Here is a 22,519-nt window from a genome sequence, read left to right as displayed (position 1 = left end):
CGCGGAGCGGTGCCTGCCTGGCCGGGCAACGAGCAGGGGGAGCAGGACCCCACAAAGAGCACGGTGAGGGTCGGCGGGCCGGACCCTGCAGGGGGTCACCTGGCTGCAGGGCCCCAGTCTGCCTGTGTCGGGGGGGGGCTGCAGCAGGGGCGCCGTGGCCGAGCGTGCGTCACGCCGGGCTGCGGCAGGGGGCTGCCCTGTGGAGCAATTTCCTCGCCCTGTCACTGGGCGTTGCTGTTGCAGGGCTGCAGGATGGAGTGAGGCAACCTGGCGGTTTCTCAGCACCACTTCCGCAGGATGGGGACGGCCGTTCCCCCCATGCCTGGTGCTCAGCTCTGCCCGGGAAGCCCCCAGTGCTGCCAAGGTTCCAGCAGCGCTGAGCACCCGCGGCTCGGCTGCACGCAGCTGGGTTGTAAATGGGGCTGCGGGACCCCTGGGCTGGGCAGCAGGTGCACGGGGCCCTCCGTCCCTGCACGGGTGATGCTCCTTGGGGTGAGCCCCCACTTGGGCCCCGGGGCTGCTCTGCTGCAGGAGGGCAGCCGCCACTCTGCTCTCCCCATTCCCAGCCTTGCTGAGCTCCAGCATCACTCGCTGCCCTCTGGCCAGGCCAGGAGTGCTTTGTCCAGCTCCGCCAGGCTTGGTACAATGCAGAGGGGAGCGGGCAGCTGTTCGGCTGCATCCCAGGGGTGCTCAGGAGCGGGGATTGCAGGGCACGAGCAGGGAAGGGGCTGTCCTCCCACAGCCAGCTGAGGGCCCAGCAGGACAGCCCGGGGCCGTGAGATCCGGGGGGATCCCGTCTGTGCCCTGGGCAGTGTCGCCGGGCTGCACCGAGCCTCCCGTCTCCCCAGCTGACGCTGCGCCTTTGTCTCCGCTCTGCCATCTGTTTTCCTCTCACTCCTTGTCCCTGTTTGCTTTCCCCTTCCCCACTCCCGTTCCCACAAGCGTCGGCACTTTGGGAGAAGCAGGAAAACACTGTCCGGCGGCGAGGTTTGTGCTGCCTCGGAGGCGCCGGCTGGGAACCTGAGTCAGCGGCGCCCTGCGGAGCAGTGCCCGGGGGACGTGGCAGGTCCATGCGGGCACCAGGCGCAGCGCCCTGCGCACGGAGCTGGCCGGGCACCAGCCCTGTGCTGGGCGAGCGCGTCCCCTCCCGTGGGGCTCTGCTGGGTGCCTGCTGGCGAGGGGGGTTTGAAGCACCTGTGGGGTGAAGAACCACGGGGAGCCGTGCCGGGACTGCGCTGCCCCGCTGGGGAGAGACGGCCATGGTGGGGCATGTGGGGACAGAGATTGCATCCTGCTGAGGGGCTGCGGTCCCCGGGCACCCTCTGGCTCATGGTGGGGATCAGGCTTATGGGCAGGTGGGCTGCAGGCATCAGGGCTCTGGGCAGGGTTTTTCCCGCTGGCTCTGCCTGCCCAGGCCCCCACGGCTCTGGCTCTGGCAGCATCGGCACTTGGCTGGCTGAGCCCAGCGCTGGCCGGTGCAGCAACGTGTCTGTGGGGTCCGCAGCACCCAGCCAGCACCCAGTCTGCGAACTCCTGCTGTCCCAGCCCTGACCACAGCCCTGGGGACCCAGGGCACTGCCCTTTGCAGCCGGACACCCCTCTGCAGGCCATTCTCCGGGCAGCTGGACCAAGCCATACCCAGACTCAGCCACCCAGCTGCATGGCCTCGTGCCCATGCTTGCGCCTTGCGTGGTTGCCGGAACCAGCGTGTTTAGTAAACAAGGTGATGAAACGGTTAAAGCAGCAAACGGAGGAGCCTGAGTGTGCGTTTCGTCACCGTGGGAAGGGAGTATGAGTCCTTGGGGCTGAGGGTCTGAGGGTGACTCACTGCCCTCGCCACAGCATAAATAGGAGCGGGAGCCCGGCGGCACTCAGCGCACAGCAGCAGCACCCGGCACAGCCTCAGCCCTCCTGCCACTGCCGCACCATGGGGCTCGTCCTCCTGGCCCCGCTCGCCTTGGCGCTGCTGGCCCTCTCCTGCCGCGCAGCCCCGCTGCAGACCAAGCCGCAGGCTGTCGTCACCTTCCCGGGGGAGCTGCTCAGCACCCTGTCGGACGTGGAGCTGGCGGAGGTGAGGGCAGGGCAGCCTCCGCGGCCCCCTCCCACCGCCCCAGTGCCGGGGATGCTGCCGGGGCCGCAGCATGGAGCCGTGAGCTGAGCTCAGGGGCTGTCCTCTCCCTGGGCCCCGGGGGATGCAGGGGCTCAGATCTGGGCACCCCAGGAGGGTGTGCAATGCTGGGAGCTGCCCCAGAGCCCCCCGCCTCGCTGAGCCCCTCTGGCTGCCTTTTTTCCCCAGAGCTACCTGCTGCGGTTTGGCTACACCACAGAGGCGGAGGTGAGGAGGAGCAGCAAGCACGTGTCCCTGGCCAAAGCGCTGCGCAAGATGCAGAAGCAGCTGGGGCTGAAGGAGACGGGGGAGCTGGACAGCAGCACCCTGGAGGCCATGCGAGCCCCCCGCTGTGGGGTCCCCGACGTGGGGGGATTCCTCACCTTTGAGGGGGACCTCAAATGGGATCACATGGACCTCACGTACCGGTGAGTCTCTGCTCCGGGAGATGGGAGCCACATGGCCATGGGGCAATGGACACGCAGGGGACGGAGACAGGTGCAAGGGCCCTTCCTCCACGCTACCAGGCAGCTGGGGCTTGGCACGGCACAGCCGGCAGCATCTGCTCCCCGATGCCCAGGAGAGCCCCAGGGCTGCGGCCAGCTGCCCTGCCTGGCTGTGCAGTGCTGTTCTCCCCTGCGGGGCCAGGGCACGTCCCTGCCATGTGCCCGGGGCAGGGCCCCTCCTGCCACACCGTCCGGCACCCGGCGGTGCTGAGCCGCAGCCTTCCCCCGCAGGGTGATGAACTACTCCCCCGACCTGGACCGTGCTGTGATAGACGACGCCTTCAAGCGAGCATTCAAGGTGTGGAGTGATGTGACCCCCCTCACCTTCACCCAGATCTACAGTGGCGAGGCAGACATCATGATCATGTTCGGCAGCCAAGGTGACGTCCCGCGGCTGCTGAGGGAGGCGGGGAGCAGGCACAGCCTGGGGAAGGGCCAGAGGGGAGCCGTGCCCTGTGTGTCGGCCGCGTCCTCCCACGGTGCCTGCGTGCGGCTGTGCCTATGGGGCTCCCCCGGCCCTGCCCCTGCCTCCAGGCACCCGCAGGGCTCTGCAGGGCTCTGTGCGTGTGCGGGGGGCAGCAGGGGGGCCGCAGCAGGCACACCGGGGGGGCCTGGCTCTGATGGTGCTCGTCCCTGCAGAGCACGGCGATGGGTACCCCTTCGACGGCAAGGACGGGCTCCTGGCCCACGCCTTTCCCCCAGGCAGCGGGATACAGGGTGATGCCCACTTTGATGACGACGAGTTCTGGACCTTGGGAACTGGCTTAGGTAAGGGCAGGGCCTGGTGGGTCTGAAGGGGCTCGGAGGTGCCCGACGTGCCCCAGCCCCGTCCCGCTGAGCACCTCCTCTCCCGGGCAGTGGTGAAGACTCGCTATGGGAACGCCAACGGGGCCAGCTGCCACTTCCCCTTCGTGTTCGAGGGCCGCTCTTATTCCCGGTGCATCACGGAGGGGCGCACGGACGGGATGCCCTGGTGTGCCACCACCGCCAGCTATGATGCCGACAAGACCTACGGCTTCTGCCCCAGCGAACGTGAGTAGCGGTGGCTGGCAGCCCCTGCACGGCCCTGCGGGGCCTGGGGCCAGGCTCACCCCTTCTCACCCCTCAGTGCTCTACACCAACGGTGGCAACAGCGACGGGTCCCCCTGCGTCTTCCCCTTCATCTTTGACGGCACCTCCTACGACACCTGCACCACGGATGGGCGCTCTGATGGCTACCGCTGGTGCGCGACCACAGCCAACTTCGACCAGGACAAGAAATACGGCTTCTGCCCCAACCGAGGTGCGAGCGGGGTGGGGGCACAGGGGGCCCTGTAGGGCTGGCCGGGCCCCAGCTGTGTTGCGGGGTGGGCACCTGAGGGGCCGGGGCCAACCCCTCTGACGCTGCGCTGCAGACACAGCGGTGATCGGCGGCAACTCCCAAGGGGACCCGTGCGTCTTCCCCTTCACCTTCCTGGGGCAGTCCTACAGCGCGTGCACCAGCCAGGGCCGGCAGGATGGGAAGCTCTGGTGTGCCACCACCAGCAACTACGACACTGACAAGAAGTGGGGCTTCTGCCCGGACAGAGGTACCAGCCCGCCCGCCCGTGCCCTCCTGCGCACTGCTTGGCCCCACACCGTGCCTGCTGGTGGCCATGGGGGCTGCGGGGACCACAGGTCCCCAGAGAGCATGTCATGTCCCTCTGGGCACTGAGGCCGGTGCTTTCCCTCAGGTTACAGCATCTTCTTGGTGGCTGCCCACGAGTTTGGGCACTCACTGGGGCTGGACCACTCCAGCGTGCGCGAGGCGCTGATGTACCCCATGTACAGCTACGTCCAGGACTTCCAGCTGCACCCAGACGATGTCCAGGGCATCCAGTACCTCTACGGTGAGCGGCCCTGCGCAGCCAGCACACTGCGGGCACAGGGCCAGCCCTGGGGATGTGCTGCTGGGGATGGGGTCCACCTGGTCCCTGCACCCTCACATCATCCTCTGCTCCTCCAGGTCGTGGCTCTGGCCCCGAGCCCACCCCCCCAGAGCCTCTGCCCACCGAGGAGCCCCAGCCCCTGCCCACCGAGGCTGGCAGTGCCTCCACCACGGAGGAGGAGGAGACGCTGGAGCCCACAGCTGAGCCCAGCCCTGTGGACCCCAGCCGGGATGCCTGCATGGAGAAGAACTTCGATGCCATCACAGAGATCAACGGGGAGCTGCATTTCTTCAAGAACGGGTGAGCAGCAGAGCACTGCTTCTCCCAAGGCAAATGCCAGGGTGATGGGGGGCAGTTCTGCCAGGGGCGTGGGGGTGTAGAGGGCTTTGCCTCGTCGGGGTATTCAGGGCAGCCGGCTTTCCCCACCAGGAAATACTGGACCCGCTCGTCCTTCTGGAAATCGGGCATCCAGGGGGCCTTCTCCACCGCAGACACCTGGCCTGGCCTCCCGGCTGTCATTGACGCAGCGTTCCAGGATGTGCTCACCAAGAGGGTTTTCTTCTTTTCTGGTGAGCGCTGCCCCTGCCTCGGCCCTGCTGTCGCGAGCGTCACGAGGTGCTGCCCGAGCGTGCCGGGGCTGACTGACGTCCCTGCTCTCCGCCACAGGTCGGCAGTTCTGGGTGTTTTCTGGCAAGAGCATGCTGGGCCCCCGCGGGATCGAGAAGCTGGGCATTGGGAAGGAAGCCAGCCGCATCTCGGGGGCCCTGCAGCGGGGACGTGGCAAAGTGCTGCTCTTCAGCGGGGAGAACTACTGGCGGTGAGTGGCTCACACCGGTGCCACCAGTTCCCTGCTGTGGCAGCTGGCGCGGGCGGCTCACCGCAGCCCTCGGCGTGGCTTTGCTCTCCCCGCAGGCTGGATGTGAAGGTCCAGAGGGTGGATAAGGGCTACCCCCGTGCCACTGACGATGTCTTCACCGGCGTCCCCCTTGATGCGCGCAATGTCTTCCTGTACCAAGGTGAGCAGAGACCCGTCGGGATGGGGGGGCCGCGCTGCCACCCCCTGTGCTGCCCCCAGCCTCCCACAGGCTGGGCTCCCCCTCCTCCTCGCCTGGGTGCCGGGCAGGGGCTGCATCGCCCCGGTGCTGGCCCCAGGGTGCCTCGTGGCTGTGGGGAGCGCCTGGGGTCCCTGCAGTGAGGCCCCTCGGCCAGGGGCTGGGTCCCGGTGTGCCCTGTGCCACTCGGGCAGCAGCTAGGACACGGCCTCGCCCCGGCTGCCTTCCCACTAACCCACCGCCTCTGCCTTCCTCCTCGCCCAGACAAGTACCACTTCTGCCAGGGCAGCTTCTACTGGAGGATGACTCCACGCTACCAGGTGGACCGCGTGGGCTACGTCAAGTACGACATCCTGCAGTGCCCCCAGCACTAGGGGCCAGAGCGGCCGCTCCGGGCGCCGTGCTCCCTGCCCGCCGCCCCCAGTCCCCGGGCCCCGGCTCGCCCAGCCCGGACCCCTGCGGCCCGGGAGCGCTGCGGGGCGGCCGCGGGGCGGCCGCGGGGCTGCCCCGGCCGTGCCAGGGCTCGCAGCCCCCCCGCCGGGACGGGGCGAGCGCTCCCGGGCCCCGCGGGGCTCCCCGGCCGCGGGCGGCCCAGCCGGGGAGCGGGACCCGCCGCAGCCTGCCCGGCGCCCCCGGCCTCGCAGTGACTTTGTCTTCTCCTGAGCCAGCACGGCCGGGCCGGCCGCGCCGCGTGGGGACGCGGGGCTCCGCGGGGCTCCCTCCCGCCGCCGGCTCTGCCGGCCGCCCCCCGCACGTTTTTAATAAAGACCGTCCTTCGGACACGGCCTCCCAGCCTCCGTCCGCCGCGAACGCCGGGGTGCGGGGCGCGGGGCGCGGGGCGCGGGGCGTGGGGCGCGGGGGGGCCGCCGCCGGAGGGGGGCTGCGGCCGGGCCCCTGCCTGCCGGGGGCTCTGCGCTCCCCGGGGAGGCTGCGCCTCCGCCCCGGCCTCCCGCCGCCCCCCCTCCTCCGGGGCGCTGGCTCACGGCCCCGGCCCGGCCCTTGCAGCCCGGCGGCGCGGGGGCCGCTCGGGGCCGGGGCCGGGCGGGGCGGCCGCAGCACCACGGCTATAATTAGCGGCCGCGGCTCCGCGCAGGGCGGCGGGCAAAACCCGGGGCAGTTCAGCCCCCGGCCCGGCCCGGCCCGGCCCCAGCACCCCCGTGCGGCGGCGGGTGCGGGGCAGCGCGGGGCCAGGCGGGGCGGGGGCGGCCCCAGCGCGTCCCGTCGAGCCGAGCCGAGCCGAGCCGAGCCGTGCCGAGCCGGGCGGGGCGGCGCGGCGGGCGGTGCCGCGGGCACTAGGACCCCGGTCAGCGCCCGGCGGCGGCCGCGCTCCCGCGGCAGCCGGAGCCCGGAGCCACTTGTGGCGGCGGGGCCATGAGCCGGCGCTTCACCGTCACCGCGCTGCCCCGCGAGGGCCCGGCGGCGGCCCGGGGCTCGGCCCGGGGGGCGGGGGGCGGCCGCCGGCCCGGCCGCGACGGCAAAGGTGAGCGCGGCGGCGGCGGCGCGGCCCGCGGGGAGGGGGTCCGTGGGCAGGGTCCGTGGGCAGGGTCCGTGGGCAGGGTCTGGCGGGGAGGGGCCGGTGGGGAGGGGTCGGTGGGGCAGAGCCGGAGGAGCGGGGGCTGCGCGCAGAGCGCGGGCCGCGGGCAGGGGCCGCGGGGCAGGGCCGTCGGGGCACCGCGAGCAGCAGCCCCGGGCGCGGAGGCGTCGCGGCCGCGGTCGGCCGGGCCCCGGGAGGCAGCCGGGGCGCGGAGCGGGGCTGCGGGGCTGGGGGCGGCGGGGTTCGGAGCGCGGAGTGCGGCTCGGTAACCGGGGCGGGACCCCTCTCCTCCGGCCTCTCCCCCAGGGGTCCCTCCGGCTCCATCCTCGTCCTGGGGGATCCGTGGGGCCGCTTCGGGCGTGAGGGCCGGGCAGCGCCAGGGCGTGCGGCGGGATGGAGCCGGGGCCCTGGGCAGCTCGCGGGGGCAGACGCTGCTGGGGCCGGGCGGCACAGACTGCCCGTCCACGGGGAGCCCCGGCCGGCTCAGGGGGAAGGAGCGCGGGGCTCGGGCCGGTCGCGAGCACCCCAGTGCCCGGGCTGCCGGGTGGGTGCTGGCGCTGTGGCCAGCCTGGCTGCCGCCTCGCTGTGCCCGAGGGACACGGCGTGGGCTGCGCCGTCACCGGAGCTGTCACCAGAGCCGTATCGATCCCAGAAACCTGACCGAGGGCAGCGCAGGGCTGTGACCTTGCGGCCTTGACAAAGGGCACCGGCGGGTGCAGGCGAGCGGACTGGCAGGCACTGGGATGCCCCAGCCGGGCGGTGCCCCACGGTGGGCTCCATCCTCTTGCCCCGTGTCCCGGCAGCAGCCTGGGTGCGGGGCCGCTTTCTGTCCCACAGCCTCCCGGGACAGACGGGCCTGGCTGCAGGAGCAGAGCTGCTGGTGCCGAGCTGTAACTGTGACCAGGAGCTGCTGGCTGGCGGCTGACCCCCCCCCGGCGGGAGCAGGGTGGGCAGAGCGGTGAGCTCGGGGTGGGGATGCGCAGGGGCCACAGCGGGGGCGTGCAGGACCGGTGATCCCCCCAGGGCCTCCCTTGCCTTCTGGCTGGGCTGTGACCTTGCGCCCTCGCAGAGGACACGGAGCGGCCTTGTGCTGCCGGCAGCCGCCCAGGACCGGCCCTGCAGCCCCCTCCCCGGGAGCGGATGGGTAGGCAGGGGAGGCCGGGGCACCGCACGGGGCTGTGTCCGGCAGTGCCGCTGCCCAGCACCGGGGCTGGGAATGACCTGGGCAGGTCCTTGGGCACTGCCTGGCCCTTCCTGGCACCGGAGGAGCAGGCGTGGCACGGCCTGGAGACCTCGGCGCAGGTCCCGGCCGGGGGTCCAGTCCGGTGGCTGGCGGTGCTGCGTGGCGGCACCGGAGGCGGTCCGGGCGGGGGCTGCGCCTGGCCACCCCGCTCGTGCCGGGGGGAGCCCCGACGGGGCGGCCGGGGGTGGGTGGTTTGCTCCCTGCGCCCTGCGCGGCCGTGGGGGCTGCGGCCCCGGGTGCTGCTCGGCGGGGGGCCGGGACCCCGCTACCGCAGGGCTGCACCGGGACCGTGCGCGGGGCCGGGCGCGATTTGCTCCTGCAGCCCGGGACCGGGGCCGGGGCGTGCAGCTGCGGCCGGCGTCAGCAGCGGGCGCGGGGCCGAGCGGGGCCAGGGAGTCTCAGGGGGGTCATGGGGTCTCGGGGGGGCCGTGCGGCGCCGGGGTCCGGGGGGTCTCGGGGAGCGGCGCGGGGCCGGGGGGCCGTGCGGTGCGGGGGGGCGGTGCGGTGCGGGGGGGGTCGCCCAGCGCAGCGCTCTCCGCCAGGGGCCGCTGCCGGCCCGGACCGGCGGGGCGGGGCGGGGCGGGGCGGGGCGGGGCGGGGGCGGGGGCGGGGCCAAGTCGATCCAGGCCCCGCCCCGCCCGGCCCCGCCCCGCCCCGCCCGGCCCCGCCCCGCCGCCGTTCCCGAAATAGCCCCGAGCGCGGCCGGGGGCCGCCTCCCCCGCCCGCCCGGTTGCCGTGGCAACCCCGGGATGCGGAGGGCCGGGGGGGGGCTCCCGGAGACCCGCTCCCCCCTCAGCCGCGGGCTGCGGGCCGGGGGCTGCCGGGGCCGGGACCGGGACCCTCGCGGCGGGGCCGCCCGTGAGGAGGGACCCCGGGGTCGGACACGGGGCCGGGCCCCTCCCCGTGCCGCTGGGCCCGGGGCCGCCCCCGCCGTGCGGGCCGTGGGGCGGCAGCGCGGGGCCGAGCTGGGCCGGGGGGTGCGGGGGGGCCCGGGGCCGCAGCGGGGCATCCCCGGAGCGAAGCCCCCCCCGGCCCGCCCCGTGCCCCGAGGCAGCCGCGCTCCGTGGCAGTCGCCATGGCAACCCGCCGGTTGAGCAGCCTCTCTCGTTGCCATGGAAACCGGCCCCGGTGCCGTCGCCGCTCGCTCCCCGCGATGCCGGTGGGGCGGTTGGGGCCGTGCTCCCGGACCCGCCGCGGGGCTGGGGTCACCCCCCGGTCCCGGTGGCACCCCGGCCGCGGGGATGCCCCTCGGGGTCCGGCTGCGGAGACCCCTGGGTGGGCGCTGGGGGTGCAGCAGGGCAGGACCCGGCGCCCCCGGCCAGACCACGCAGCCCCGTGCGTCCCCGTTCTCGGGGCAGCAGACGCGGGGGCAGAGCTGGGTGTGCGCGAGGGGCAGCTCTGTGCAGAGCCGGCACCGGGAGGGGCTGGGCCCCCCCTGCCCCAGCCCGCAGCCGTGGGGAGAGCAGAGCCCTGGGGTGTCCCACTTGGGCGCAGTGGGGCTGGGAGTGCGCTGCCGGGGACGTGGGGCGGCCGTGCCACGGGCCCTGGCTGTGGCTGCCATCGTGTGCCAGCTCCGGGCCCTCGCTCAGCCCGGGCTCGGCGCGAGGTGGCTGCAGGGGCACGGGTGGGGCGCGGGGCGGCTGCTCTGTGCCAGCCCACGGCCTGGACCCGCGGCCGCCTCACAGCACATTCCTCCCCGTGCCGCTCCCGGCAGCTTGCTGTAAGTGGGGCACTGATGCCATGCCTGGCCCCGTGCCAGGCGCCTGCGTGTGCCCGGGCGCAGGGGCCACTTGCAGCTGACGGCAGGCCGTGTGCCCGCAGAGAGCCACCTGGCGCCCTCCGGCCCCGGTCCCCTGCCCGTGCCCTTGTGCTGCCCCGGCCCTGCTGCCGGCCCCAGTCCCGGCCGCCCGGCAGTGCTTGGGCCACACCAAGGCTTGTTGGAGCACACACCGTGGGGGCCACGGCCAAGGGGTCTGCCGTGGGCCTAGCAGGGGTAGGCTGGGGCCGTGCTGCGGTCGGCCCCGAGCCCCTGGCACGCGCCGTGCGACCACAGGCCCTGCCCTGTGCCGGTGGGACCCTGTGCACGGGCTGAGCGAGCGCAGCTGACGCTGTAGCCCCCGCACTGCTGGCAAATCCCAGCCCCTGAAATGGAGCCATAATCCAGGGATTAGGGGATTAGTGGTCTTTCACGTGCTTGCTTCCCCCCCCCCCCATCTGCTTTAGCAGGAAAATCCCTCGTGCTGAGCCCACGCACTGCAGCCTCCTGCGCCAAACGGCCACCTTGGTGCGCGGCACCTGCCGTGGGGGGCCGGCCTCGCGCAGCCCCCGGGCCTTGCGCTGGGGCTCTGCACACTGCGTCCCGCCAGCCCCGGGGCTGCCCCATCCCTGGGCGCAGGCCAGCCCAGCTCAGTGCTGGCTCCCGCTCAGGCCGAGGGACACGGCGGTGAAGGCAGCGCTGCGGTGGCTGGGCAGGCGCGGCCCTGCGCTGCGGGGTCCTGGCAGAAGACCACAGGTGGCAAGGCCGGGGCTGGGCAGCCGCTTCACTCCCCGTCGGGTGCTCCTGGGCCGCGGGCAGCCCTGGGGCTGCGCTGGCGTGCACAGAGCTGGGGTGCGCCCTGCTGGGCCAGTGCGCTGGGGGTGCAGCGCTGCTGGAGGCCCCGGTTCCCTGGGGACGCTGGCCCTGGGGTCCTGGCCCTGGCAGCATGGCAGGGGCTGGGGGCAGCCGGCAGGGCTGGGGAGGGGCCACAGAGCAACCCCTGCAAGGTGAGGCCTGGGAGCATCCGCGCTGCAGAGCAGCTGGCCCCGTACCAGGAAAAAGTAAACAATTAATTACAGCCGTCAAGAAGTAACTAACGCCAGCGGGCTGTCATGATCTCAGCCCGCTCCCGAGGAGATGCCGGGAGCTGCAGCCAGCTCCGGCTCTGGGATCCTCCTGGATTAAGGGGGTGAAAGAAGGGGGGGCTGTGAGTTGATCTGTGGGGTCAGAGCAGTGTCCCTGTCTCCAGCCTGAAACTGTGCTGAGCCCCGTCACCCCGCCAGGGCCCCAGGCTGGCCTGGGGTCAGCCCCGGGGGGCCCCCAGCCCTGTGTCCGTGGCAATGAGGGCCCAAGGGAGGAGGCTCTGTGCAGGTCTGTGCCGGGGCATTCCTGGCAAAGGGGGGGACTCCATCACTCCCCACAGCCCTCCCCAGGTGGGCTCGCTCCCAGCCTGCGTCCCTCAGGGTCAGCTTTCCCCGCTCTGCATCAGTGCTGCAGCCTCGGCCAGCCCCCAGTCCTGCTCCTGCCTGGCCATCCATCCCCCTTCACCGGCGTGCACCCAGACGCTGGCACTGCTCTGGGTGCGGCAGGTCGCCGCAGGCCGCTCGTGCTGCAGGGCCGGGAGGGCTCAGCCCCGTGCTGGCATCCTGCGGGCGCTGCCCCTGCCCCGGACCCTGCTGGAGCCCCCCGGCTGGAGGCTGCCTGGGGCCAGGATCACCCTGACCGGAGCTCTCGGTGTCCCTCGGGAGGTGTCGGTCTCCATCGGCACTGGGGTGCTGGGGCCCCGGGCAGCGCCCCGGGCCGAGGGAGGGGCGCGGTGGCCGTCCTGCTGCGCCAGCTGGGGGGGGCCCGCAGCCTCCGCGTGCCCTGGTTCCTCCCCCAGCCCTGGCTGAGCCAGGCAGAGCGCTGCCCGGGGAGGTGGCGTGTGGCTCTGCTACAGCTCCTTCCCCCTCCCTCGCCTCTGCCTGCCACCGCTCCCCTCCCCAAAAACCCGACAGGGGATAATGCCTCCTGAATACATGATGAAGTGAGTAGTCAGGCTGGGCTCCGCCGCTGCTGCTGGGAGTGAGTGAGCGTGTGAGTCTGTGCATTGAGGCATCTCTGCACTGCAGCCTCCTCCTACATCCAGCCAGAGAGAAAGAGAAAGGCACGGAGGGAAGGCGGCTTGTTGCAGCGCGAGGCGCCGGCCCCTGGGAAGAAGCAAATCCCTCGCAGCCGCCCGCGGCAGGACCGTAGCAGCCCCCGAGCGAGGCGGCAGGCAGCGGCGCCATGCTGAATAACCTGACGGACTGCGAGGACGGCGATGGGGGGGCAAGTCAAGGTAAGGGGCTGCCCGGGGGCCGGCGGCAGCGGCCGAGAGCGGGGCTGGGGCGGCCGCACCGGGCGCCGCGGGGGCTCGGCGGAGCCGCAGCGGCGGGGGCGCGGGCAGAGCCGGGCGCTGCGCGGCACCGCGGGGCTAGGGGAGGGGGCACCGGCGGCACCGGCCGCGACGGCGGCTGGCGGTTCGGGGTCCCACGACGCCGCGGCGGCGGGTCCGGGCGCTGCCCGGCGGCGCGGGGCTGCGGGCGGTGCGGGCGCTGCGGGCGCTCCCGCTCCGGCTCCCGCTGCCGATCGCGGCTGTGGCTCCCCGCGGCGGCGCCCCCGCGCAGAGCCGCCCCCGCCGCCCGCCCGCCGCCCGGCCCCGCGCCCGCCGCTGCCGCAGTCCCGGGGAGCGGCGGCGCCGGACCGGGCTCGCCGCGGAGCCTCCTCCCGGGGCCGGGGCCGCTGCCCCCTCCCGGGCGGCCCCCGGCGGCACTGCCCCGGTCCGCTCGGGCCGTGCGGCCGCAGGGACCCCTGCGACGGCCCCGCTCCGGCTGCCGCCCCCGGCCCTCCCCGCCGCCGCCCCCGGCCCTCCCTCCCCGTCCCCCGGTCCCGCTGCCGCCCCCCACCCCTGCCCACCCCCGGCCGCCCCCCCGCCCCGGCTGCCGCCCCCCAGCCCTCCCTAGTGCCGCCCCCGGCCCCCGCCGCCCCCAGCCCCGCTGCCCCCCCGCGGTCTCCGCCGCCCGGTGCCGCCCGGGGCCCCGCCGCTGTCCGCGGTGCTGAAGCTCCGCGCGGGGCCGCCCGGCCCGGCCGAGCCCGCCGCAGCCCCGGCGCAGTGCAGGCGGGCAGGGCCGCCGCGGGAGAGGGGCCGGGGCCGCAGCCCCCCGGGGCCGCCGGGCCCTGGCGTTCGCTGCGCCACCGCCGCGCTTCGGCCCCAGAGCCCCCCGGCCCCCGCCGAGGCCGAGCTGCGGCGGGGGGTCCCCGGCCCCGCGGGGACGTGTCCGGCCCCCGGCGCCCGGCAGCAGGAGCGGGGCTGCGTCCTCCTTTGCGGGTGTCTGTGCCAGGCGCGGGAGCCGGCTGCACCCGGGCGAATGCGGTGACGTGCGCGGGGGCCCTGCGGTGCCTCCCTGACCCCCGGCGCCACTCCCGCCGGGTCCCCTCGGGGTCTGTTGAGAGCCGCGGCCAGGAGGGCTGCGGGGGGCAGCCAGGTCGGGCACCTGCAGCGCAAGTCCCCGGCTGCCTGCAGCGGGGCTCTGGGCAGAGCAACGCGCAACGCTTTTGGCGTGCGGTCTGCCCCACGGCCTGACTCTGTGTAGTTGCTTGTTTATTCGTGGCTCCGCTCAAGGTCAGGGCTGGCAGGAACCTTCTGGGGTCACCTTGCCCAGGTGGGGGGAGCCACGCTGACCCCCTGGCCAAAGCCTTCCTCGGCTCCAACCCTCTGCCCTTTGCAGCACCAGGATCTATGCTGCCCATTACGTCTCCATCGTAGCAATGCTGGGATGCGTGGAGGCAGGCATTCCTGCCGTGCTGCTCACAGGCTGCATTCCTGGGGTCTGGCAGAGAGGCTGGACACAGTGCCGCTACAGATGGATAGTGCAGACTGTCCCTGGAGCTGGGCCTGGCTAGCTGCTGCCTTGTGGGGCTGCGGATGCAGGGCTGGAGGAGGCTCCGTGGGGCTGGGGAGCAGAGGAGGGTGCAGGGGAGAGGCACTGCAGGGCTCCCCTATGCACCTGTGCCGGGGGCAGAGGATACCCTGGAGGCTGCTGCGGGGGGCTGTGACTCTCCTGCACCCTTCCAGGGGTCTCGCAGATCTCCATGCTCAGGGTCTGTCTGGTGGGGATGGTGGACACCCTAGCTGGGGGGCGGCAGAGCTGATGCCTGGCCAGCAGAGACACCCCCACTCTCGCGGGCCTGCAGCAGCTGCTGACCTGCCAGTGACTTGCTGAGACCAGCAGAGGAGCTGCTGAAGAAGCCCTGGGTCCCCCCTTATGCCCTTTCTGAGAAAAAGGCCACGCAGCAGCCCCTCTGCAGGTCCCTGCTCTGGACAGCCTGAGCGAGCTCTTCATGACAAGGGCTGGAAGGGCTCCAGTGCTGCCAGCCCAGCGAGAGCGGGGCCAGTAGCAGACCCTGTGGAGGGGATGGGGAGCAGGGGAGTGGGCAGGGCTGCTGCCTGCAGTGTCCGGGCTGGCTGCGTGCACTGCTCTGCTCTGCTCTGCGTGTGGAAGGCACACTCTGCTCTGGAAAGCCTCCTCTGCTCTGGAGGCACCTGACTGTCTGGGGAGAGGAGACCCAGGGTGGGGAAGCTTTGCTGTAGCTTCAGTCCGCGGCCATTCGTGGCAGGGCTCAGGCTACCGGAGAATCTGGGAAGCTGTTTAAATGCAGCCAGCCAAAGCGCCTGTGCTGGAAATCCTGAGCCTGCAGGGCCGGCTGATCAAAGAGAGGATAATCCCAGGTTTAGGAAGGAAGAGGGTAGGTCTGAAGTAGCAGTTGGTCCAATATGGGTCAGGCAGTGGAAGAATCCAGCCCAAAAGGCTGCTCAGTGTGCTGGCCGCTGGAAGGGTAACGTGCAGCTGGGACGGGGGGCGCATCACACCCCCTGCCGTGCTGCAGCTGGGCCCAGCGCCGCTCAGTGCACTGCCAGTGCCGCGCCAGCTGCCTGTGCTGCTGCCGGGCAGGGTGGTCTCTGCCTCGGCAGGGGACATGGGGGCTCCCTGTCCCCAGGGGTTCTCCCATGCTGGTGCCACCGGCAGATACCCTCACATGGGGGAGAAGAGAGCCTGGGTGGGAGCAAACAGGCTGCAGCCCTGTGCAGAGCTGCCAGCCACTGGCAGGGCCCCTTGGCCTTCCCCACCTGCCTTAAGGCACCCCTAGGCCTGCAGGCCAGTGCCAGGACCAGCGCGCATGCGGCCGAGTCCCCTGGGTGGCCAGAGGGTGACAGAACAGTGCTGTGGCCACCCCCGGCCAGGATCTTCTGCGAAATGGCAGCAGCTGGGGCCATCAGCTGGGGGACACGTGCTTGCCCATGTGCTTGCCAGCCCGCAGGGTAGCACAGAAGTGCTGGCGTGACCCCGGGGCTGCTCCTTGCAGACAGCCCTGGGCAGAGTCCCAGGGAGCTGGAGGAGGCTGCTGCCAGCCACCGCCAGCGAATGCTCCGGCAAAAGTCAAGGTGCCCTGTGCTCCTGGGGGGGGCAGCCCCACGGCCTGGGCACCTTGAGCAAAGCAGGCAGGCACCGCCCTGCTCCTGCCCGGCTCCTGCTTCTGCTTCTGGGGCTGGGACCTGGCCGGAGCCTCCCGGAGCTGTGCCGAGCACCGGGCTCGAGGTGCCTCCTGCGGAGCTCGGCGCAGGGCCTGGCAGTGCTGCCCGGTGCCTGGCCGGTGCCCAGCCCTGCGGAGGGGCAGTGCGGGAGGAGACGGCGGCCAGGCCTGGGCTGGGGGTGCCAGCATCCAGCCGGGGCCCGGGTGCTGCCTGCGGCAGGAGCACAAACCTGGGCACAGGAGGGAGCGTGGGGCCGGGGCTGCCCCCGCAGCAACCCCCCTCGCCCTCTGCTCCCACCCAGCTAGGGGCTGCACCCACTGGTGCCACCAGGCAGGGCTCGCCGTGCCCGCTGGCTGTGAGGGAGTCCAACTGGCCCTTGCAGGGTGCCGCAGGAGGGACAGGCTGGCTACAGTCCTGGCAGCAGCTCTGGTTAATTAGCCCTGGGGGGTTGGCTGCCTGGGCTCCCCCCACCCCCTGTTAGTGCTCAGTGACTGCGCCATGTAAAACGATTAGGGAGGATTTGGGATAAGGGACATGATGCTTCCCAACGCAATTTAGGGCTGAGTAAAAAGCCATGAGATAAATTATGGTTGGGGCTACAGCCCTGCCTGAGCGCTGCCCCAGGGGGTGGCCGTGGGTGCACAGGGATGGTCCCATGGCCGCAGGGTCCGCTGCAGGCAGCGGGGCCGGGTTTGGGATGTCCCAGGCATGCAGGGCCAGTGGTAACCCCTGCCACAAGCAGGATTACGTGATAGCCACGCCGGGGCTGTGGTTCCCTGCCAGCAATCCAGCCGCGAGCCCTTCCAGCCGCCGCAGCAAATTAAAAGGCCGATTCATGTTGAGTGATCCCTGGGGAGGGGGGCGGCTCAACGCCGGGATCGAAGCCTGGCACGGCTCAGCTCTGCTCCGCTGGAGCCGCCAGCCCGCAGCCTGGCTGCCCGGCCCTGCTGCTGCCCGGTGCCGCTCGTCCCCAGGCTGTGCTGGGGCGATGGGGCCACGGCAGGCCCACGGGCACCGGGGGCACCTGGCGGCCCGCGGCCGGGAGCTGTTAACCCTCAGCGCCACGGGAAGGACTGGTTGCAGCGGTGGTGGTGAGGGGTGGGCGGCCGTGCCCGGGACAGGCTGCGGTGCCCCTGCCCGGCTCTGCGCAGCCCACAAATCCTCTGACAGCTGCTGGGGAGCGGCTGCACCAGCCCCTCTGCGGCAAAATGGTCTCCAGCAGGAGCGGGGAGCGCATCCGTCACCTGGGACCCCGCCGCTGTGGCACTTAACTCCTTCTAGTCTGCGGGGCCGGGGGGACCCAGCCGTGCTCTGGGGACACCGGAGCTGTGCTGGGTGCGTCCCCAGGCCCCCCCACCTCGCGCCACCCTGGGGCCTCTCCCAGCGCTGGTCCTCCCGGTGGCACCACCAGGCAAGGGGCTCCTGTGCCCCGGGCCAGCCCCAGCAGCCTGGCTGGAGCCAGCGTGGGGCCACGGTCCCTCCGGTGCCGCCAGCGGTGGCTCTGGGCTGTGGGGGCTGTGGGGCATTGCCCACCCAGGGGACCCTGGGTGCTGGCAGCAGTGGGTGCGAGGGGCGGCAGGAGCCTGGTCCCCAGAGCCGGGGCTCAGGTCCCTGCTCTGGTGTCGCTGGTATCCCGGGCAGGGGCCACGGTGCGGGGGGGCCGTGAGCGAGGTTTTGGGGTGCTGCGGTGGTGCCGGCAGGTCAGGGCAGTGCAGCGGCCTGGGCACCCCGTGGTGCGGCTGGGCTCCGCCACGTGGAGCTGGTCGGTGTTGGTCCCATGGGGCCGGGGCGGTTTGGGGCCGCGGGGCCCGGTCAACGCGCTCGGGGGGTGCCGAGGGACGGGGCGCGGTGCCGGGTGCCGGGGTGCCGTGCGGGGCCGGCGTCCGGCCGGCTGCGCGTTACATAAGAGCGGGAGCCGAGGCGGCCGTGGCTCGCTGTTGCCATGGAAACCAGCACGGTGATGTCGTCGGCTGGGTAGCGGGCGGCCAGGCAGGGCCCCGTGGGCTCCGCGCTCCCGGGGGGGTCCTGGGGCCTGCCTGGGCTGCCCGGACCCTGGGCCACCCCCGCCCCGGCTGCCCCCCGCTGTCCCCTGGCAGCCGCCCGGACCCGGCCGTGGGAGCGGGGCTGCGTGGGGCTGCGTGGGGGGGGGGGGCTCGGACAGCCCCTGGCCCTGCACCCTCCGTGCCCCTCACTTGGGGATGGGGGCCCCAGGGCCGGCCCGGCAGCATCCCTGTTCGCCTGGCAATTTTCTCTTCTCTGCACGCTCCCCAGAGCCCGTGGGTTTCAGCAGCGGGGAGCTGGGCGGCTGGCTGCCTCTGCACGCGGCTGTTACGTAACGGGCACTTCGCTCGGTGCTTTTGGCAAAACCGGCCCAGAAAGGAGCGCGCTGCCCCGCGCCGACAGCCCCTCGTGCTCGGACACCGGGCGGGGGCCGCCCGCGGCTGCTTCCCTCCCTCCTCTGCGGCGTGGGACCGGGAGGGACCCGCGGGAGGAGCCCGTGGGCTCCGGCCCTGCCGTGGGCGCCGCCGTCCCAGCTCCGCACCGGAGCGCGGGGACCAGCGGGAGCGCGCGGCTCGGCATCACCTGCAGCGCCGGCGGTTTCGCCTCCCAGCCGGCCAGGAGCAGTTGCAGGTGATGAATCACGACCGCGCGCAGGCGAACCAGCTCCACAGATCCCCAAAATGAGTCAACTGTCTGGAGGCAAACAGTCTTCAAAGGACTGGTCTGCTCTAAACACGTGCGGGTCTGTCCTGGGGCTGCCGGTGCCGACGGTGGGTGCCTGCGTTGCCAGCGGAGGGCACAGCTCTTGCCCGGCCCAGGCACACCAAGCAGCTCAGTGACCCTGTCCCGTGGCGCAGTACGGGGCAGGCAGCGCCGCGGGTGCTGTAACACCAGGCTGCTCCACCGAGTGCTGGGTTCTTTGGCTTAGGGACATTTCCTCGCTCGGCTGCCCCATGCGCTGCCTCTCCAGCCCCAGCCCCTCTCTCTTCGCTGTTCAGTGGCTCCAGCTCGGCTCAGAGAAATGCGCCACTCAAACGGCATCCATGCTAGCTGCCGCTTTATTTCCAGCCTGATTTATTTCTGCTGCTCTGCAGCTCTCTGCTGCTTTCTTTGCTATTAAGCCTGACTCTGGGTGTCTTCTGCGCGAGGTCATTAATGCAGCGAGCAGCGGCAGCCCTTTCCCAGCAGAGCAGCAGCTCTGCAGGCTCCAGGCGGCTCCACTGCCCCGGGCAGAGCCGCAGGGGCTGCCCCCGGTGCTGGCCCCACCGGCTGCATCCCCACCTCACCTTGCAGCTGCGGCACCCAGCTCTTGTGGTGCGTATCGGGGAGCAGGGCCAGTGAGTTATTGCTGCTGGGCCCGTCCTGCAGGAGGGCCGAGCAGCCCGGTTCCCCCTGGATCCACACCAGTCGCTTTGCCCGGCGCTGGCACTGTGTGGATGCGCTCCAGTGAGCCCAGATGGTCAGGGCCACGCAGCTCTGGGGCCGGCAGCTTCTCCAGGGACTGTGCTGAGACTGGGCACCACCGGCTCACCCCCACGTTCTGTCTTTGTAGGCGATGGCAATCCCAAGGAGAGCAGTCCCTTCATCAACAGCACAGACCTGGAGAAGGGCAAAGAATACGATGGCAAGAACATGGCCCTCTTCGAGGTAGGGCGAGCGGGCAGCCAGGGCAGGACCAGATGGATGGGACCTGGGGAGGGGGCTGTGGGCACCGTGATGCCGCAGAGCACCTGGGAAGGGTCCCCCTGCTGCAGGGCAGCACCCCCTGGGGCGGGGGTGATGCAGCCCAGCCCTCAGGAGACACCTTGCCCACGGCATGACTGGCCTGATGTGACCAGCACCATGCCCCAGGGCAGCGCGCGGCCTGCAGCCGGTGGGGGGCCGGGTGCCACGGGGATCGCAGCTCCACTGCTGAGGTGCACCGGGCGTGCAGAGCGGGGCAGGGCTCTGGGTGGCGTGGGACCCTGGGACTGCCTTCACCTCACCGGACACTGCTCTCTGCAGGAGGAGATGGACACCAGCCCGATGGTCTCGTCCCTGCTGAGCGGGCTGGCCAACTACACCAACCTGCCGCAGGGCAGCCGGGAGCACGAGGAGGCCGAGAACAATGACGGGGGCAAGAAGAAGCCGGTTCAGGTGAGGTGCACGGGGCTGTCGCTGCCCCTTTCTCCTGGCCTCTGCAATCCTGGGCTGCAGCCCACCCCTGGGATGCCAGGTCCCTTGACCCCTGCAGGCGCTGCCACCCCAGCGTCCCTGTCACTCCAGTCGCCATAAAGGGCTGTGCAGGAGTAGGACCCCTCGCTCCCTTGGTGGCTCTTGCCCAGCCATGCAGTGCAGATGCTCGCAGCCACGTTGTCCTGTGCTCCTCTTGCCTGCAGCAGCGTGCATGCATGGGTGCTGCCCGCTGAGCCCTGACTGCTCCCTGCTTCCTCCACAGGCTCCACGGATGGGCACCTTCATGGGCGTCTACCTGCCCTGTCTCCAGAACATCTTCGGGGTCATCCTGTTCCTGCGCCTCACCTGGGTGGTGGGGATTGCCGGCATCATGGAGTCCTTCTGCATGGTCTTCCTCTGCTGCTCCTGCGTGAGTGCTCCCCACGGCTCCTGCCCCTCAGTCTCACCCCGGGCACTCCCTCTGGGCCAGGGGTGTCTGTCCCCCCGGCAGCCAGGCTCCCCGGGAGCAGCAGTGCTCGTGGCAGCGCTTGCTGCCTGCTCAGCCGGTGCTCCTGCCCCACTTAGCAAGGAGAAACCGCCCGGCTTCCCAGCGGAATTGGAAGCAGAACGGTGTTCGAATCATGACCCAGATTGCACCTGCAGCGTGGGTGGGATGTGGCAGCAGTGCCCACTGCCCTGGGACCTGCGTGCCCTGTTGCAGCCAGCCGCCCTGCCGGGAAAGCACCCGTCATCTCTGCCCGCAGAGACTGCTCTGGGGCCCTGCTCTCCTGTTCCGCTTCCCCATCCCCTGCCTGAGCAAGGAGGGAGCTCTGCCCGGTGCTGACACTGTGTTTCCTCCTGCAGACGATGCTGACAGCCATTTCCATGAGTGCGATTGCCACCAACGGCGTGGTGCCAGGTAGAGCAAAGGCCCTGTCTGTGCATACCCACGGCTCCCTCCTGGGGCGGGCGCCTGCCGGGTCCTCTGGTCCCAGATGTGCCCAGCCGAGCTCTGGGGCTTCCCCATGCCACACACCTGCACCGGACGGCAGCTGCCACTGGTGGCCCCGACCCTCTGCCACCAGCCCCATGCGGGTTCCCCGGGGGGGGGGGGGGGGGGGAGCGCAGAGCTGGAGCCTCCGCCCCGTCCCCAGAGCTGCGAGGTGCAGATGGCAGCGGGAGCCGTCAGACGCGGCTCCTCCTCTGCCAGACTGCAGCGGCCGCGGGGGAGCCGCTTCCCCGAGCAGAGCCCGGGCGAGCAACGGGAGGAGGATGGGTGCCAGGGTGCCGGGGTGCGGGGGACCCGCGTCCGGGAGAGGTGGTGCTCGGGGCTGCTTCCCTGTGCGTCTGCTCGGCTGCACAGAGCCAGGAGCAGGCGAGCTGCACATGCCCTGCTGCTCCGCGGGGCTCAGCACGGTGCTGGCAGGGTGTAATTAAAGCTATTTATCATCCTGCCGCCGCGGCGGGGCCATCGATCCCTGCTGCCCAGCTGTAAGGGCTCCTCTGGGAGGATGGAGCAGGGCATGGCCCGTGTCCCTGGGGCTCCAGCGCCTGTGTGGCTTTGCAGGGGACAGGTGTCCCCATGGCTGTCGCGCCCAGCTGCCGGGCTGCCAGGAACGGCTCTGCCAGTCTGGCCGTGCCAGGGCTTAGGACAGCTGAGCTGCTCCCTGCTGGAACGGTGTCCTGGGGATACTCAGGCCCCATCCTGCCCTCTGGGACCCTGGCCGAGCTGGGACTGCACGTCAGGGTCTGGCCGGGGCCAACCTTCGCTCTCTCCGGCAGCGGGCGGCTCCTATTACATGATCTCACGCTCCCTGGGACCCGAGTTCGGTGGGGCCGTGGGGCTCTGCTTCTACCTGGGCACCACCTTTGCCGGCGCCATGTACATCCTAGGCACCATTGAAATCCTTCTGGTGAGTGCCGTGGTCCTTCCCACCACGCAGTGCTGCGGGTTCGTGCCCTGGCAGTGTGGCTCTGCCCTTGCCTGCCCATGCTGCTGGGCAGTGTGTCCATGTGGGGGGCCCAGGGGTGCTCCCCAGGCCCCCCGTGGGGCCCTTCGCCTGGCAGTGATGCCACGTCTTTCCTTCAGGCCTACATCTTCCCACCCATGGCCATCTTCAAGGCCGAGGATGCCAGCGGGGAGGCGGCGGCGATGCTCAACAACATGCGCGTCTATGGCACCTGCGTCCTGACCTGCATGGCCACCGTGGTGTTCGTGGGTGTCAAGTACGTCAACAAGTTTGCCCTGGTCTTCCTGGGCTGCGTCATCCTCTCCATCCTTGCCATCTATGCCGGTGTCATTAAGTCAGCCTTCGACCCACCGAGCTTCCCGTGAGTATGGTGTCCTGTGGGGCGGCGGGGCCAGGCTGGCGGCACGCTGCTGAGCACCCGCCGCCCCCCAGGATCTGCCTGCTGGGCAACAGGACCCTCTCGCGCCACGGATTCGACCTCTGCACCAAGGTGGTGGTGGAGGGCAACGAGACGGTGGGCTCCAAGCTCTGGGAGCTCTTCTGCACCTCCCGCTTTCTCAATGCCACCTGCGACGAGTATTTCACCATGAACAACGTGACCGAGATCGAGGGCATCCCTGGTGCTGCCAGCGGCCTCATCCAAGGTGAGTGCACAGCGGGGACGGGGGCGCGGGCAGAGGGCGGGCATCGAGTGTGTGGGTGGCTGCCCCCTGGGCAGCTGCATGGAGCAGAAAG

The 22,519-nt window shown here is 71.7% G+C and overlaps 2 protein-coding genes across 7 annotated transcripts in view; both read left to right on the top strand.

Annotated features, from left to right (window-relative positions):
- Positions 1-1,854: 1,854 nt before the first annotated feature.
- MMP9 (matrix metallopeptidase 9) lies at positions 1,855-6,352 on the top strand. Its single transcript, XM_083801953.1, has 13 exons — positions 1,855-2,071; positions 2,297-2,535; positions 2,845-2,993; positions 3,253-3,381; positions 3,472-3,645; positions 3,722-3,895; positions 4,008-4,181; positions 4,326-4,481; positions 4,598-4,820; positions 4,950-5,089; positions 5,187-5,337; positions 5,433-5,536; positions 5,837-6,352. The coding sequence occupies exons 1-13, from the start codon at positions 1,928-1,930 to the stop codon at positions 5,944-5,946; spliced, it is 2,067 nt and encodes a 688-aa protein (XP_083658079.1). The 5' UTR covers positions 1,855-1,927; the 3' UTR covers positions 5,947-6,352.
- Positions 6,353-6,897: 545 nt separating this feature from the next.
- The window catches only part of SLC12A5 (solute carrier family 12 member 5), a 30,163-nt gene continuing 14,541 nt past the window's right edge, over positions 6,898-22,519 (top strand). For 3 of the 6 annotated variants that reach the window (XM_083801946.1, XM_083801945.1, XM_083801947.1), the window contains exons 1-8: positions 12,226-12,425; positions 19,213-19,307; positions 19,665-19,796; positions 20,098-20,244; positions 20,679-20,733; positions 21,597-21,727; positions 21,904-22,145; positions 22,217-22,428. In XM_083801946.1, the coding sequence (XP_083658072.1) occupies positions 12,374-12,425; positions 19,213-19,307; positions 19,665-19,796; positions 20,098-20,244; positions 20,679-20,733; positions 21,597-21,727; positions 21,904-22,145; positions 22,217-22,428 (1,066 nt within the window). In that variant the 5' untranslated portion in view covers positions 12,226-12,373. Of the gene's footprint in view, positions 7,053-12,225; positions 12,426-19,212; positions 19,308-19,664; positions 19,797-20,097; positions 20,245-20,678; positions 20,734-21,596; positions 21,728-21,903; positions 22,146-22,216; positions 22,429-22,519 lie in introns of those variants that run through there. The other 3 variants (XM_083801944.1, XM_083801943.1, XM_083801942.1) reach the window with 3 other exon arrangements.

The sequence above is a fragment of the Anser anser genome (genome assembly GCF_964211835.1).
Source record: "Anser anser genome assembly, chromosome: 16".
NCBI lineage: Eukaryota > Metazoa > Chordata > Aves > Anseriformes > Anatidae > Anser > Anser anser.
The sequence above is the reverse complement of the archived record's forward strand: the minus strand, read 5'-3'. Positions and strand labels throughout refer to the sequence as shown.

Bases quoted from the DNA above. Each gene is read 5' to 3' on its own strand.
- MMP9 (XM_083801953.1), top strand. From the start codon at position 1,928: ATGGGGCTCGTCCTCCTGGCCCCGCTCGCCTTGGCGCTGCTGGCCCTC. The intron at 2,536-2,844 runs GTGAGTCTCTGC...CTTCCCCCGCAG, and splicing joins CACATGGACCTCACGTACCG to GGTGATGAACTACTCCCCCG. The intron at 3,896-4,007 runs GTGCGAGCGGGG...GCTGCGCTGCAG, and splicing joins CGGCTTCTGCCCCAACCGAG to ACACAGCGGTGATCGGCGGC.